Raw genomic sequence first — 13629 nt, forward strand, 5'->3', positions numbered from 1 at the left:
TCCCTCATCCCTGGTGGTGCAGTGGTTGAGAGTCCGCCTGCCGATGCAGGGGACACGGGTTTGTGCCCCGGTCCGGGAAGATCCCACATGCCGCAGAGCGGCTGGGCCCGTGAGCCATGGTCCGGAGCCTGTGCTCCACAACAGTGAGAGGCCCGCGTACTGCAAAAAAAAAAAAAAAAAAAAAAAAAGTCTTCCTTCAGGTTCTTGCATTTTAAAATCCTAATCCTGAAAAGACATTCTTTTCAGACCAAACATCCTAATATTTTCTGTTACTAAGTTTGGAAAAAGTATAGTCCTTGAATATAGCTCCCAGGTGACTTCTTTCTCTTGCACCCGCCAAAAGTCAGAAGTGTTTGTTTCCTCTCAGTTTCTGATCTCAGCTGAGTGTCGGGAAGAAAGTCAGAGGATGAATTCACACCTATGAAGAACATTTCTTCTCTGAAGGGAGGTACTATACTTGTTGCCAGAAACCAAGATGGTCCAACCCTTAGGACTAGATGCAGGAGTTGAGGCACTGATAAGAAGCTGTTTTTTTGGTGGGGAGGTTGGTAGCAATCTAGACTCTTGGACTCTGCCCATCTTAGTTATTTCCTTTCTTTCATTCACTGGGGATTCAGGTTACAGGGTCAGGGAAAGCCTGGTTTTTGAGAGCTTGTCCACTTCTCCTCCACAGCCAAGAGAGCTCTGCATTGTCAGGGTAGGGGGAGGATGTATGTTAAGGGAATAGGGCTTAGGCAAATGATATTTCCTTGGGAGATTCTGATAATAAAGCTCGTGGAAAGCTCCTTTGTTAAGCTTCAGGCTAGTTTTTAGCAGTTGTCCCTCCTCTAAGACGTGCCCTGGTAATAGCAGCTGCTGAGAATCACCTTCTCACCTCGGGGGATGTGGAAATCTGTCTCCTACATCGATGGTACCTTCATTCAGTGCCACCGGGGGTCTCTGGACTTTAAAAATTTCCCCATTAGCCTTCTTCTACCTCTTTCCCTTTGTTCACGCATGGAAAGCACAAGAAAGTGTTGCATGAGTTTGTACAAGTGCCTTTACTTTTCTTCATGATAGCACAATTCTACTTACATATAAGAATTACATGTACTTACACCTTCCTATCAGGCAGTGTGATCATGGTTTTGTAAAGCTGTTCTTTCTAAGTATACATTCCTACTAAGTAAATTTGCTCTGCTTTTAGATAGTGTGTAAGGATTATTGCTTGTACTGCATTAATTTTGAGCATTAAGAAGGACGTTTAGATTCCAGATAACGAGGGAAAAGGGTCACCCTGTGAAAGAACACAACTCTTAGCCTAAGTGGTGAGTTTGTTCCTTAGGACTCCTTGAGTCAAATTTACCAACTCCTTGAAACTATCCCAAAGCAGAGCAAAGGTGTCCTTAGAGTTTCTTTTGAGGAAAATTGATAAATTCTTAGCCTTAGAAGAGCACCACTCAATTTTTGAGAGAAGTAGTTACCTAATCATGATGATCTATAACTTTCTCTTTTTTAAAAAAAATACACGTTTTTAATGTCTAACTTAGCATGTCAGACTTGTATTTGGCCTTTCCAAATATGTATTTTTTTCTGATGTTTATACACTTCGGACACTTAGGTAACCGCAGCTGCTGAGAATCACCTTCTCATCTCAGGGGGCAACAAAACCTGTCTCCTGTGTCTATAGTACCTTCATTCAGTGCCAGTGAGGGTCCCTGATTTTTTGTTTCCCCATTAGCCTGTGAAATTTAATTTAATTTCTGTGACATTGATTTTAATTTAATACTGTGAAATTGATTTGTTGAGTAAGGTCTGAACTCTTCTGAAAAAAATCTAATGGAATTATCCATCATGCTAATCATTATCTTTCTGAAGTCTTTCAAAGCTTGAACATGTTTCCTGAGCTTCCTGTATTAATGTGCTCGTTTCCTTCAGAGCATGAAGACTTTTTAACAGTTGCAGAGTCACTGAAGAAAGAATTTGACAGTCCGGAAACTGCCGATCTGAAGTTTCGAATTGATGGGAAATATATTCATGTCCATAAAGCTGTTTTGAAAATCAGGTATTTTCGCATGAGTTTAGAGTCATCAATAACCTTACTTTCTTCTACAATCTCCATTTCTTTGTTATTCCACAAAATGGGGACTAATAAGAAATAATCTTGGTAGTAGAGAGAAATGGCACAACTCAATCCATTCATTATGAAGAGTTTTGCATGTTACGTGTGTGTGTTTGTGTGTGTGTGCACTCATGTGCCTTTTAGAAAAAGTGTAATGTGGTAGTATTTTTCTGTATTGTTTTTCAGATGAAGGAGATCGTGAATACTTATTTTGATCAAAAAATTTGTATATAAGGTTTAAGAAAAGATTATCAGTGAAAAGCCTATATATCTTTTTTTACTCTTAATTAAAGATTCATTTTCCATAAGCAGAAAACTCTTAGGAATACTGGACTTCCTAGCCCTGAGAGACATCTAATTCCCAATTAAAGAAATGTTTTTAAATATAGTAAATGGCAGGAGTTCTTTGAATAAATGTGAGGGAACTTTGTATTTATTAGTACCTGGACCATTGCTCACTGAGGCTGCCATTACAGAGAAAAAGGCACCTAAAATCAGACCATTGAGAGTTAAACTAGCCACTTACAAGTCTTTTTTGAAAATGTAGTTAAATATTTATTTACAAAATAACAAGTTTTAAGGAACTGAAAAGCTATGTCATTCATTACTTTAAGGGAGTAAGTATCTGCACCAAAGTATTAACTGAAAAGGTGAATGGGAAATGTTTCTATCTGTGAACCTGTGGCCAGCCAGTCTGTTCCTTTCCTGTATAGTTTTCTGACCGATTTCATCTATTAGTTCTTGCTTAGACAACTGCATCTTTTTACTTCCCAGATGAGGTAAGTTCCTTTGTAAGTGGAGCCATTCTTTTAGTGTTCTGAATATTCTGATATTGAAAGTATTTTTGTGTTTATAGTGTAACTCATTTTAAAAGGATTTGAAAAGGTGATTTTTAAAAAATTATAAAGTATGTTATACTTGAAGAAAACTGAATATTCAGAAATCAGTTCCTCATAGGGACTTCCCTAGTGGCACAGTAGTTAAGAATCTGCCTGCTAATGCAGGGGACACGGGTTCGATACCTGGTCTGGGAAGATCCCACATGCTGCAGAGCAACTAAGCCCATGCGCTACAACTACTGAGCCTGTGCTCTAGAGCTTGTGACCCACAGCTGCTGAGCCCGCGTGCCACAGCTACTGAAGCCCACGCACCTAGAGCCCGTGCTCTGAAACGAGAAGCCACCACAATGAGAAGCCAGCGCACCTCAACAAAGAGTAGCCCCCGCTCGCTGCAACTAGACAAAGCCCGCGTGCAGCAATGAAGACCCAATGCAGCCAAAATAATAAATAAACAAAAGAAAGAAATCAGTTCCTCATATAGGTGGATTTGTGTATGAAATACAATACAAAAAGACCTATTTAGGTTTTCTTGAAATATGTGACTATTCTAGTGAATGTGTTTTATAAATAAATTGGTAACCAGCTTGGGAGGAGAGGGAGGGGATCAGGTCAGAGCAAAGGAACAAAATAGGGGTGGTGGCTGTTTTGAAGATGAGTCAGAAAAGAAGGAAAATTGTCATGTAAGGTAATGGAAAAAAAATCCTCTTAAATATAATTCAGTTAACATTTAAAACAGTTTTAAGAATATGCTGATTACATGACACACAAAAAATGAATCATTTGAATGACATGAACATATATCAAAAGTTTGAACACTCATTTCTGAGTTTCTTTTAATTTCATTGTTTAAAATGCCCTTCTATACAACATTTTTTTAAAAAAAGAAGCAAGCAGAAAAACTTGATCTGAATGGGGTCTATCAGATGCAAACAGTGGTACTGTTGAAGTGGTAGGTACTTCTAGGCTCCATGTATAATTCTTACTATTTAATAGCAGTATAAAAAATGAAAGTGAGTGTACGTAAAAGGTGAATATAAAAGCCCTTGCCTGCGGAATATGTTTGGGTTCTTGGTCATGGGATGAATGTATCTGGTTGGCCAAAAAGTTCATTTGGGTTTTTCCGTAACATCTTACGGAAAAACCCGAACAAACTTTCTGGCCAACCCAATACTACTCAAATATTAGTAGTTAAGCATACCTGTAATATTTGTTTATCCCTGATTTCATCAACTTAATTAGGTAACTTTTGCTGTTCCGTTTTAGGTGTGAGCACTTTAGATCCATGTTCCAGTCTTATTGGAATGAGGACATGAAGGAGGTGATAGAAATAGACCAGTTTTCCTACGCAGTGTACCGTGCCTTTCTCCAGTACCTCTACACAGATACAGTGGATCTGCCGCCTGAAGATGCTATAGGTACCAGCCACGTTGGGACTGGCCAGGGCACAGGGTCAAAAATATAACTCCCTGTATTCTTATAGTACTGAAATGTAAAAAGTTTCAGGTTTATTGGTTTTTACATGGTTTTTAAGAAAGATTTGAAGTAAATGCCTTTAAAAAATAGTACTGTATTTGGGAGAGGGATGGACTCAGAGTTTGGGGTTAGTAGATGCAAACTATTACATATAGAATGGTTAAACAACAAGGTCCTACTGTAAGCACAGGGAACTATATTCAGTATCCTGGGATAAACCATAATGGAAAAGAATATAAAAAATAATGTATACCTGTGTATAACCGAGTCACTTTGCTGTACAGCAGAAATTAACACAAGATTGTAAATCAACTGTACTTCAATAAAAAATTTTTTAAAGATAGTATTGTACAGATATGGTTAATAATTATGGACACCATATATGACTGTAGTCTTATTTTACTTTTTTAATACTGAAGTATAAGTTGCTAATGGATTTAGCTTATCATTTTGGAAACAAAATGAGGGGGGAAATTCAGTTTTTTCCCCTTCCTTTGTACTACAGAAGAAATTGTATAAAGTGAGTATAGGAGAGGTATGTTTGGGAGGTGGGGAAGGGATGGACTGAAAAAGAGAGTTTATTTAATAAAATTCAGAGTGTTATTCCCTAAGAAGCTTCTGCTGATTTATCTACACAATTCTTCACCAAAATGAAATATATATATTTATAAATTATTGGAAATTATTGTAACCTCAATTAAGCTTTCCACATTTTACTTTTAGGTCTTTTGGATTTGGCGACGTCTTACTGTGAAAACAGACTGAAGAAACTTTGTCAGCACATTATCAAGCGAGGAATCACTGTGGAGAATGCCTTTTCATTGTTCTCTGCCGCGGTCAGATATGATGCAGAGGTAACATAAGATAATAAGCAGAAACACAAACTGCCCTTAACACCCCGTGAGCACGTTTCTCCTTTCTTGTATGAGACAAGAAGCATGATGAGTAACTTCACTTCTATGTAGGGAATCATTGAACTGACTGACCCCTAAAAAATGAAATCTGGCTTGCTTTATTCTCTGTTCATAGTTTCAAAAATGGTTGTTTCTCTACTTATATTTTTACCTAAGATAGGAAGCTAACCGAAGTCCCAGCAGCTATACTGCAGGTTGGACTATAAAGTGCCATACCTAGTGGGACTAACAAACAGCATATTTTAGTTTCAAGTATTTCTCCAGGTCAGCTTAATATATTTTTCTTAAGATCCACTTTGCTGTCTCCCCAGCTCTCCCCTGTCGTAAACCAAGGCTGCCCTGTGATTTATAGCTGTGTATGCTCTGAAATTCTATCATCGTCTAATTATCACTCACAGTTATTCATGGGTGAAGAGCTTGCTCTGGACTCCTTTTTGTTTGTTTGCTTTTTATATTGGATTGATGGATGGATCTCTAGAGAGTCTCTGAATGAATGGGCTTTTGGGAGTCTTGTGTTTTAGACATTTATGTACATTTTCTTTAAGTTAAGAGCCATGATATCATCAGATTGTAAGCTCCCTCTGAGCAGGAACTGTATCTTATCCATCTGTGTGCCTTGTGCCTGGCACATGATAAATGTTTGTTGAACTGAATGAAGATTGTACCACGTGAAGGATACATGAAGGATAATTAGTGAACTAAAGGCTGGTATGGTTGGTTTTACATATTCATGGAGAATAAAAGTCAAAGAGCAAGAGTTTTGGAGTTACAGATGTCTAGCTAAGGTGTGCACCCTAAATGGCACAATTAGTCTTTCTTATAGGTATTTTGTCATCATATGATGAGGCAGATTACCTGGTATCAGGGAATTTACCAGACACCTGCAAAGATCTGCAGCTGTGGCCTTGGAGATGTGGTGGATAGACTTCATCTTTGTCACATTTGGGGATCAGATATAGCTGATTTTCTCTGTGACCTTTTCAACAGATGGAATGATGATCAAAGTCAATCATGTCTAATGGGAAATGGAAACATAGTTTTTTTCCTACCCTTGCTTTGTCATCGTGAACATCTTTATTAGAAATGCTATTTCTTTAGATTTTATTTCTGCCCAATGATATAATTTTAAATTGGTCCATGGCTTTTCTGTCCATTTGGTGATTGACTTTAGAATCTTCTGTGTCTCAGCATACTCCTCCTCAGTGCTGATGAGTTCCATATTCTTGGGATTAGCATCTTGCTGACCAAAACCAGTCAGAACCACCTGGGCAGAGGCAGATATCTCGGCTCAAGTTGCTGGAAATTTCTTTCTCACTTTCAGCTAAAATCTACCCCAAAAAGTTTATAGAAAATGCCTTATTACACTTCTGCCCAGGCTGGTTGATCATTTCCTTCACTAGTTTTCACTTTTCTGATATCAAGTATAGATACATTAAAAGCTGTCCCTTGTTTGAGACGACAAATGCATGTGCTTCCCCAGAGTCTGTCACAGTGCGGGCATATAGTTCGCACTCAGAAATGTATGTTGAGTTAAATGAACCAATGAATGTGTAATATTTGAAACACCTCACCATGAAGTTCTGCTTTTTTAAAAAAATGTAAAAACAAACAAACAACAACTCACAACCCCGCAAATATTACACATTCACTGTAGAAAAATAAGAAAATAGAAGGCAAAAAGCCTTCTTTCTAGGTAGTATGGTTTTGATTGTGTTGGGAGTTATGTAATCGACTAATGTAGCTTTACGTTTTATTTCCTTAATACTGTAGAATGTAGAAAGTAAATAAATGAAGTCTCTAGAATATAAAAATAAAACCCACTTACTACATCTATTAGTTGATGGGAAGCTGCTCCTAAGACAGATTGGAAATTAGCTGCAAAATCCGTTGTTTTCAGGCATTGAACTTGGGGACCCTACTTGACTTTCCCTTCACTCTGTTGGTTGAAATGCTGGGAGGATGGAGACTACCTGCCTCTCATGTTTCTTCTCTTTGCTATAAAAATTATTGTGGTTCCTCCATGCCTCCTTTTGACAAGAGAATTTTGAAGCAAATGGACGTACATAAAAAGAGCAAAAATGTATTGACTCAGTAGTTGTGGAGATTTTAAAAAGTAAGCTAGTTGTTGTGGAACCCTTGCATTATGAATGCATTGTCAAACTTTCTGCACGTTTTTATAAAGTAAAGAAGGACTTGGAGGAGCACTTAAATATTCCTCTAGTACAAACCTGAATAAGTATCGACATCAAGGGAGAAAATGCGTATAAAACATTGTCTCGTGATAGTTCTGATCACATTATAAACATTTTGAAATGCTTCTATTTATACTGTTTCTTTTCAGGAGATTTTTGTTTTCTGTGTCTATTTGAACATTAGAAGAAACAGTTGGGGAATTTTTTTTTGTTTAACCAGAGTAGAGAACTTTCCAGAAAATCCTACTTTCTGAGCAGCTATGTCTTAAAATTTTGCTTCTGGTGGGAAGCAATAAATATGAGCCAGGAATCTAATTCCAAAATTGATTTGGGATATGAGTATTGGAAAACTTCATGCTAAAGCCAGATGGTCAGCATTTATTGCTTTTTTCAAAGGGTTAAATTAAAAGTTTTATGTGATCAGTAGACTGTAAAATACTTTTTGGGTAGTGAGAGAAGGCACCTTTAAAATTTTTTTCCAGTATAGTGAGACACTTAAAAACATTCTGAAAAACAAAATCAAAACCTACTTTGGGGCTTCCCTGGTGGCGCAGTGGTTGAGAGTCCGCCTGCCAATGCAGGGGACACGGGTTCGTGCCCCTATCCCGGAAGATCCCACATGCCGCGCAGCGGCTGGGCCCGTGAGCCATGGCCGCGGAGCCTGTGTGTCCGGAGCCTGTGCTCCGCAACGGGAGAGGCCACAGCAGTGAGAGGCCCGCGTACAGCAAAAAAAAAAAAAAAAACAAAACCTACTTTGATGTGGAATATTTTGTACTTGATATACAGTTGACCCTTGAACAATGCAGGGGTTAATCACATATAACTTATAGTCAGCCCTCCATATCCCTGGTTCGTCCTCATCTGCGGATTCAACCAAACTTAGATCCTGTAGTGCTGTAGTATGTACTATTGAAAAATATCCTGGGTAAGTGGACCCGCGCAATTCAAACCTGCGTTGTTCAAGGGTCAACTATACTATCAAGTGAATTCGAGACTATAGTGTTTGGGTTTTGTTATCTAATTATTTTAACAACACGTTTGGACAGTTAGGTGTGGTTCTCGGTATCTGCCATCTGAAATGTGTCTCAAGGGTGGCCTATGACACAGAGGTCTCACCCTGGCCAAGTGTCCTTCCACAGGAAGTCTTAGCACTCTCATGTATTTTAGATTTTAAGGCTGGATAAGAACTCCGTTGAAGGCTGCATTAGCATTTTTAAAATGTGGATATTAAGACCATCAATTCTCTGTGTTTTGTTTCTAAAGAAAATCTGTGGAAAGGAAAAACAACTTATTTTCAGAGTGTGTATAGTGATTAGAATAATTTAATTTAAATGCTTAAAGATTTGGAGCAAATTTATAAATTTAGAATAGCAATATTTTATTTTGATCTTCCTTACTAATTATAACAAATCTGATATCTGATTTGCCCCAGAACCACTTTACAATAATTTCACCACAGAATGTCATAAACATGGACTTTGGTTTCTAAAACACCAAGAATACCATATTAGACTCCTTGATTTTACACCCTTCCCCACTTTCTTATTCCATGGCCTTGAGAAGACTCTTAGGAACTTTTTTCATCTACTAGTCAAGTGCTCCTTCTCATCCTTCTTAGAAATTTTTTTTTTTTTAAGCCCAGAAGTCCTGTTATGGTTGACTTATTAGTTGGGTAAGAGTTGCATTTTCTTCTAGGTAATTGAAGATCTGATTGTTTGCAGCATGAGGTGAACAGATCATGTAGGTTTTTATAGTATTTAAGAATTATCAGAAGGGTGTTTATCTAATCCACATGTCAACATCAATAGCACACTGGCTCAGGTTGCGAAGTGAATGTGCTTGGCTGTGCCACTCTCTGGTTCAGGCAAATGAATGTGCAAATTCCAGTTTCTCTCTTCAAGTGTGTTCAGTGCTTCCTTTTCCCAAGTTCTGCCTTATCCAAGGTGTAATTAGTTATTTAAACAACCCAGACTTAGATTATTTTCAGTATTCTTGAAACTGTTAAACATTTGTTGAATACAGTTGACCCTTGATCAACACAGGTTTGAATTGCACAGATCCACTTATATGTCGATATTTTTTAATAGTAAATACTACAGTACTACACGATCCACGGTTGGTTGAACCTGTGATTGTGGAGGGCCAACTATTAATTATACTTGGATTAACCCCTGTGTTTTTCAAGTCTCTACTGAGAAATCTTTCCAAACTAATTGGAGGGGAAGGGAAGGCAGTTGATAAAACTATTTTCATAGGTATATGAACTGATTTGTAATTAGAAGCACCATTTGTATACCTGTACTATATAAAAAAGTTCTTAAAGTATATACTCGATGTAATGTAGTGTGGCTCACGGGCTTAGTTGCTCCGCGGCATGTGGGATCCTCCCAGACCAGGGCTCGAACCTGTGTCCCCTGCATTGGCAGGCAGATTCTTAACCACTGCGCCACCAGGGAAGCCCCTGTTCCAATGCTTGAAGGGACAAACAACAATATAGTAGAGTTTTGCTGGAGATGAAAGCATGTCTTAGCATAGGTAAAAATAGATCTTTTAAAAAAAATTTATTTTATTTATTTATTTTTGGCTGTGTTGGGTCTTCATTGTGTGCGCGGGCTTTCTCTAGTTGCAGTGAGCAGGGGCTACTCTTCGTTGTGGTGTGCAGGCTTCTCATTGTGGTGGCTTCTGTTATTGTGGAGCATGGGCTCTAGGCGTGCAGGCTTCAGTAGTTGTGGCACACGGGCTCAGTAGTTGTGGCTCGTGGCCTCTAGGCATGCGGGCTCAGTAGTTGTGGTGCACGGGCTTAGTTGCTACGCGGCATGTGGGATTTTCCCGGACCAGGGCTTGAACCCGTGTCCTCTGCATTGACAGGCGGATTCTTAACCACTGCGCCACCAGGGAAGCCCAGAAATAGATTTTTAAATTGTTCTGGTTTGCCACTTGTGTATGTTACTCTCCCTCTGAACGTTGGTAGTTGGTAACTTCCATTTGTCTAACTGAAAAGTCTCTGTGACTATTCTTTTGTGGATTGACTATCTGAGAAATTAGCATGGTGGAAGTTGTAGTATATTATTCTTTGTGGCTTTAAAAATGAAGGCATTTTTATATAGGAGAGCATGAAAGTGAATTTAAGGTCTTTGGAAGTTTTATTTTTAATGTGTCACTTTAGGTTGACCATTTCTCTTCATCACTTTTCTGTTTCTTAAAGTCTTCTCTTCCTTGGACCAAATGACCCACATCTTAATTCTTTTCTCTGACTTCTTGAATGTGGTAAAACATATGATATGGGCAAAAGTTGCTTTCAGCTTTTTAAAACCATGTCTTTGAGTGACTAGACTATGTGATAACCATGAGGAAATCACCCCACCACTGTTTGTGTGTGTGTGTGTGTGTGTGTGTGTTTTGAAGAGTCAGACTTGAGTAGGGGAACCATTGCTTTTACTGTATGGTGAGTAAATAGTTTGTATTTTTCTGACATGTACCTGTGGTCACTTGTTTGCCTAGTTTGAGGTTTCTGGCCTCAAATCTCTTCTGGGGGAGGGTGAGGGAGCTGGAGAGAAGTAATTCAAAGTTAATTAAAAAAGGCCTCTTCTTGTTTTTATTTTTGTTGTGTGTGTCCAGGATTTAGAAGAATTCTGCTTTAAGTTTTGCATCAATCATTTGACAGAAGTTACACAGACTGCAGCATTTTGGCAAATGGATGGCCCTCTGCTAAAGGAATTCATTGCTAAAGCCAGTAAATGTGGAGCCTTTAAGAACTGAAGCCCAAGACTGCTGGGTTTTGTGTGAGTGCTCTGGGGCTGGTGATGGTGTGTCGTTTGTGCTCTATGGGTGATGTAATTCTGCAGGTAAAAGAGCCCATCAGGTTGTTTTGCTCACATGGAGGTACAGTTCTCTGTGTAAGGATACAGGAAGGGTGTACGGCTTTTCCTGAACCCATTTTAAACAACCCTTATTTCCAGATGTGTATATTTTAAATGTGACCTTAACGTTTGGCTGGGACATTGTAAAAGGGTGAAAGTCTAGCTGGTTGTTTGTTTTTTGTTTGGTTTGGTTTTGATTAGAGGAACTCCTGAAGTTGGAAAGGGGGCTTTGTGGCACGTCTCCTGGCTTGCACATCAACAACCCTTTTGACGCCAGGGGTTGGGATAGGGTGCCAACTGTGAGAGATGTAGAGGCCCTGCTGGGAATGACAGATGCTGACTTGGGGGCTTGTTGAAGGGCTGCATTAGTTGTTAGTTCAGTAGCCTCACTGTGAAGGAATAGTTAAGATTGTCTGAGGTTTTTGTTTGTGTATTTGCATTATTGATGACTTTTTAAATTTCAAAATAATATTCAATTTAATATAAGCCTATTGAAATGATAATTATGTGAAGATGGATTTCTAGGTTAGTCAGGGTTTCTCTTAAGACTTAAGTACATAAAGAGTAGTAACGTAGAACTATCTGTGAAAACTTGATAATGAAAGAAACTTCGTTTGGGTGAAAGCGGATATTTTATAACTCAAGAGTCTCCCCTACTAACAGCGTTTTTATTAAGGTTAAATTTGAGAACCCAAATTGAAATCCCCCCACCTTTTCTCCTGTAAATGCTAATCATATAAGAGGAAAATAGTGACATATTCAGTGTACTCTTGCCTTCCTGAATTGTGGTTGCTGAATCATCAGATCTGCTACGTCTGACTCAAATCAGTGGTTCTTAAAACCAAGTTTCTTACAGGACTTAATAGAATTTGTTTTTATTGATTTTTATCTATGCCAAATGCTGTCACGCATTTTGCTTATTTGAAATGTCACCAGCTTTCACATTTGATTTTCCTTTCCTTTTAATTGTGTTAGGTAACTTTGAAAAGGGATCTAAATTATGAGGGCGTTTTTTTGGTCTGGTTATGAAATGTGACTTTGGGAAGTAAGAGTGTTCAACTCTGAGTTTTATCCTGTGTGCCCGTTGAGCTTGCTTCAAGAACAAAGCTTTATTCTGCTCTCTGGCCCACGGACTCATTTCCGTTTGTGGGAGCTCCTTTAGTGAACTGTTTCATGTTTGGAAGGTCCTCCATCTGAATTTAGAGACCGAATCCATTTTCAGACCCCAATTAACAAGAGGGTGAAGAGATGCTGCAGCTACTGTTTTTAGCAATGTTTCTAAGTGTATGTTGGTGGGTGAGGGCCCAAAGATGGAAATTCATTGATAGGTGAAATAAACACAAACCTGGAAGTCCCAGCCCCCTTTTCTTGACCATGTTGCAAGTGATCGAAGCCCAGTGAGTTATTAGGTTAGAATTAGTTCTGCAACATAATAGAATTTTCTTACTAGGTTGATAAATGTACATTAATTTGATTATTAGCTATGATGGGTAGTGTTTCTAACAATCACTGTCTATAGGCTTATGATCTGGACAAAACAAGAACTTCAGTAAGTTTACTATTGCTCTTACTTGAAAAAAAACTTTGAAAAAGCACAAATTAACCTAGATCCATTTCCATAGATAGTTCATTCACTAAGCAAATATTTACTGAGTTCCCAATAGATGAAGAACCACTTCTCATATTAGATTACTGAGTAATTTGTATGAGTATATTTTCAGTGAAGAGAACAGAAAAAAGTCTCTCAGAAAGTACTTGAGTATCTTGTGTTGTTTTTTTTTTAAATATGCTCTCTTATTTTTCTACTTGGTTTTGTTGTTAATCATAGCAGGTGATGAAAACTATTCTTTGAATTGTTTTTTTTCATCTGATATAATAATGAAAGCCAAAGTATTGGTATTTCTTCAAATAGCCCTAAAGTGTACTCTTGAACTTCCTACTGGAACAAGGTTTGATACGCTAGTTATATAGGTTGTATTTATGTAATGTTTAGAGTGACATATTAATAAATAAAGCCATCTGTTAAAATAGCATGTAGAGTTATTTTTTCCCTCTCAAAAATCAATAATATGCAGCCTTAAAAGGGAAGGAAATTCTGACACATGCTGCAGCTTGGATGAACCTTGAGGACATTATGCTAAGTGAAATAAGCCAGTCACAAAAGGACAAGTACTGTATGATTCCATTTACATGAGGTCCCTGGAGTAGTCAGATTCATAGGAAGTAGAGTGGTGGTTGGCAGGGGCTGGG

The 13629-nt window shown here is 38.3% G+C and overlaps 1 protein-coding gene across 11 annotated transcripts in view; it reads left to right on the plus strand.

The window, feature by feature from the left end:
• Positions 1 to 13410, plus strand: part of RCBTB1 (RCC1 and BTB domain containing protein 1) — a 48591-nt gene extending 35181 nt beyond the window's left edge. For all 11 annotated transcript variants that reach the window (XM_081215027.1, XM_081215031.1, XM_081215035.1 and 8 more), the window contains 4 exons: positions 1918 to 2044; positions 4204 to 4355; positions 5137 to 5267; positions 11138 to 13410. In XM_081215027.1, the coding sequence (XP_081071153.1) occupies positions 1918 to 2044; positions 4204 to 4355; positions 5137 to 5267; positions 11138 to 11278 (551 nt within the window). In that variant the 3' untranslated portion in view covers positions 11279 to 13410. The remainder of the gene's footprint in view (positions 1 to 1917; positions 2045 to 4203; positions 4356 to 5136; positions 5268 to 11137) is intronic.
• Positions 13411 to 13629: the final 219 nt, after the last annotated feature.

The sequence above is a fragment of the Mesoplodon bidens genome, assembly GCF_964165515.1.
Source record: "Mesoplodon bidens genome assembly, chromosome: 17".
Taxonomy (NCBI): Eukaryota; Metazoa; Chordata; class Mammalia; order Artiodactyla; family Ziphiidae; genus Mesoplodon; species Mesoplodon bidens.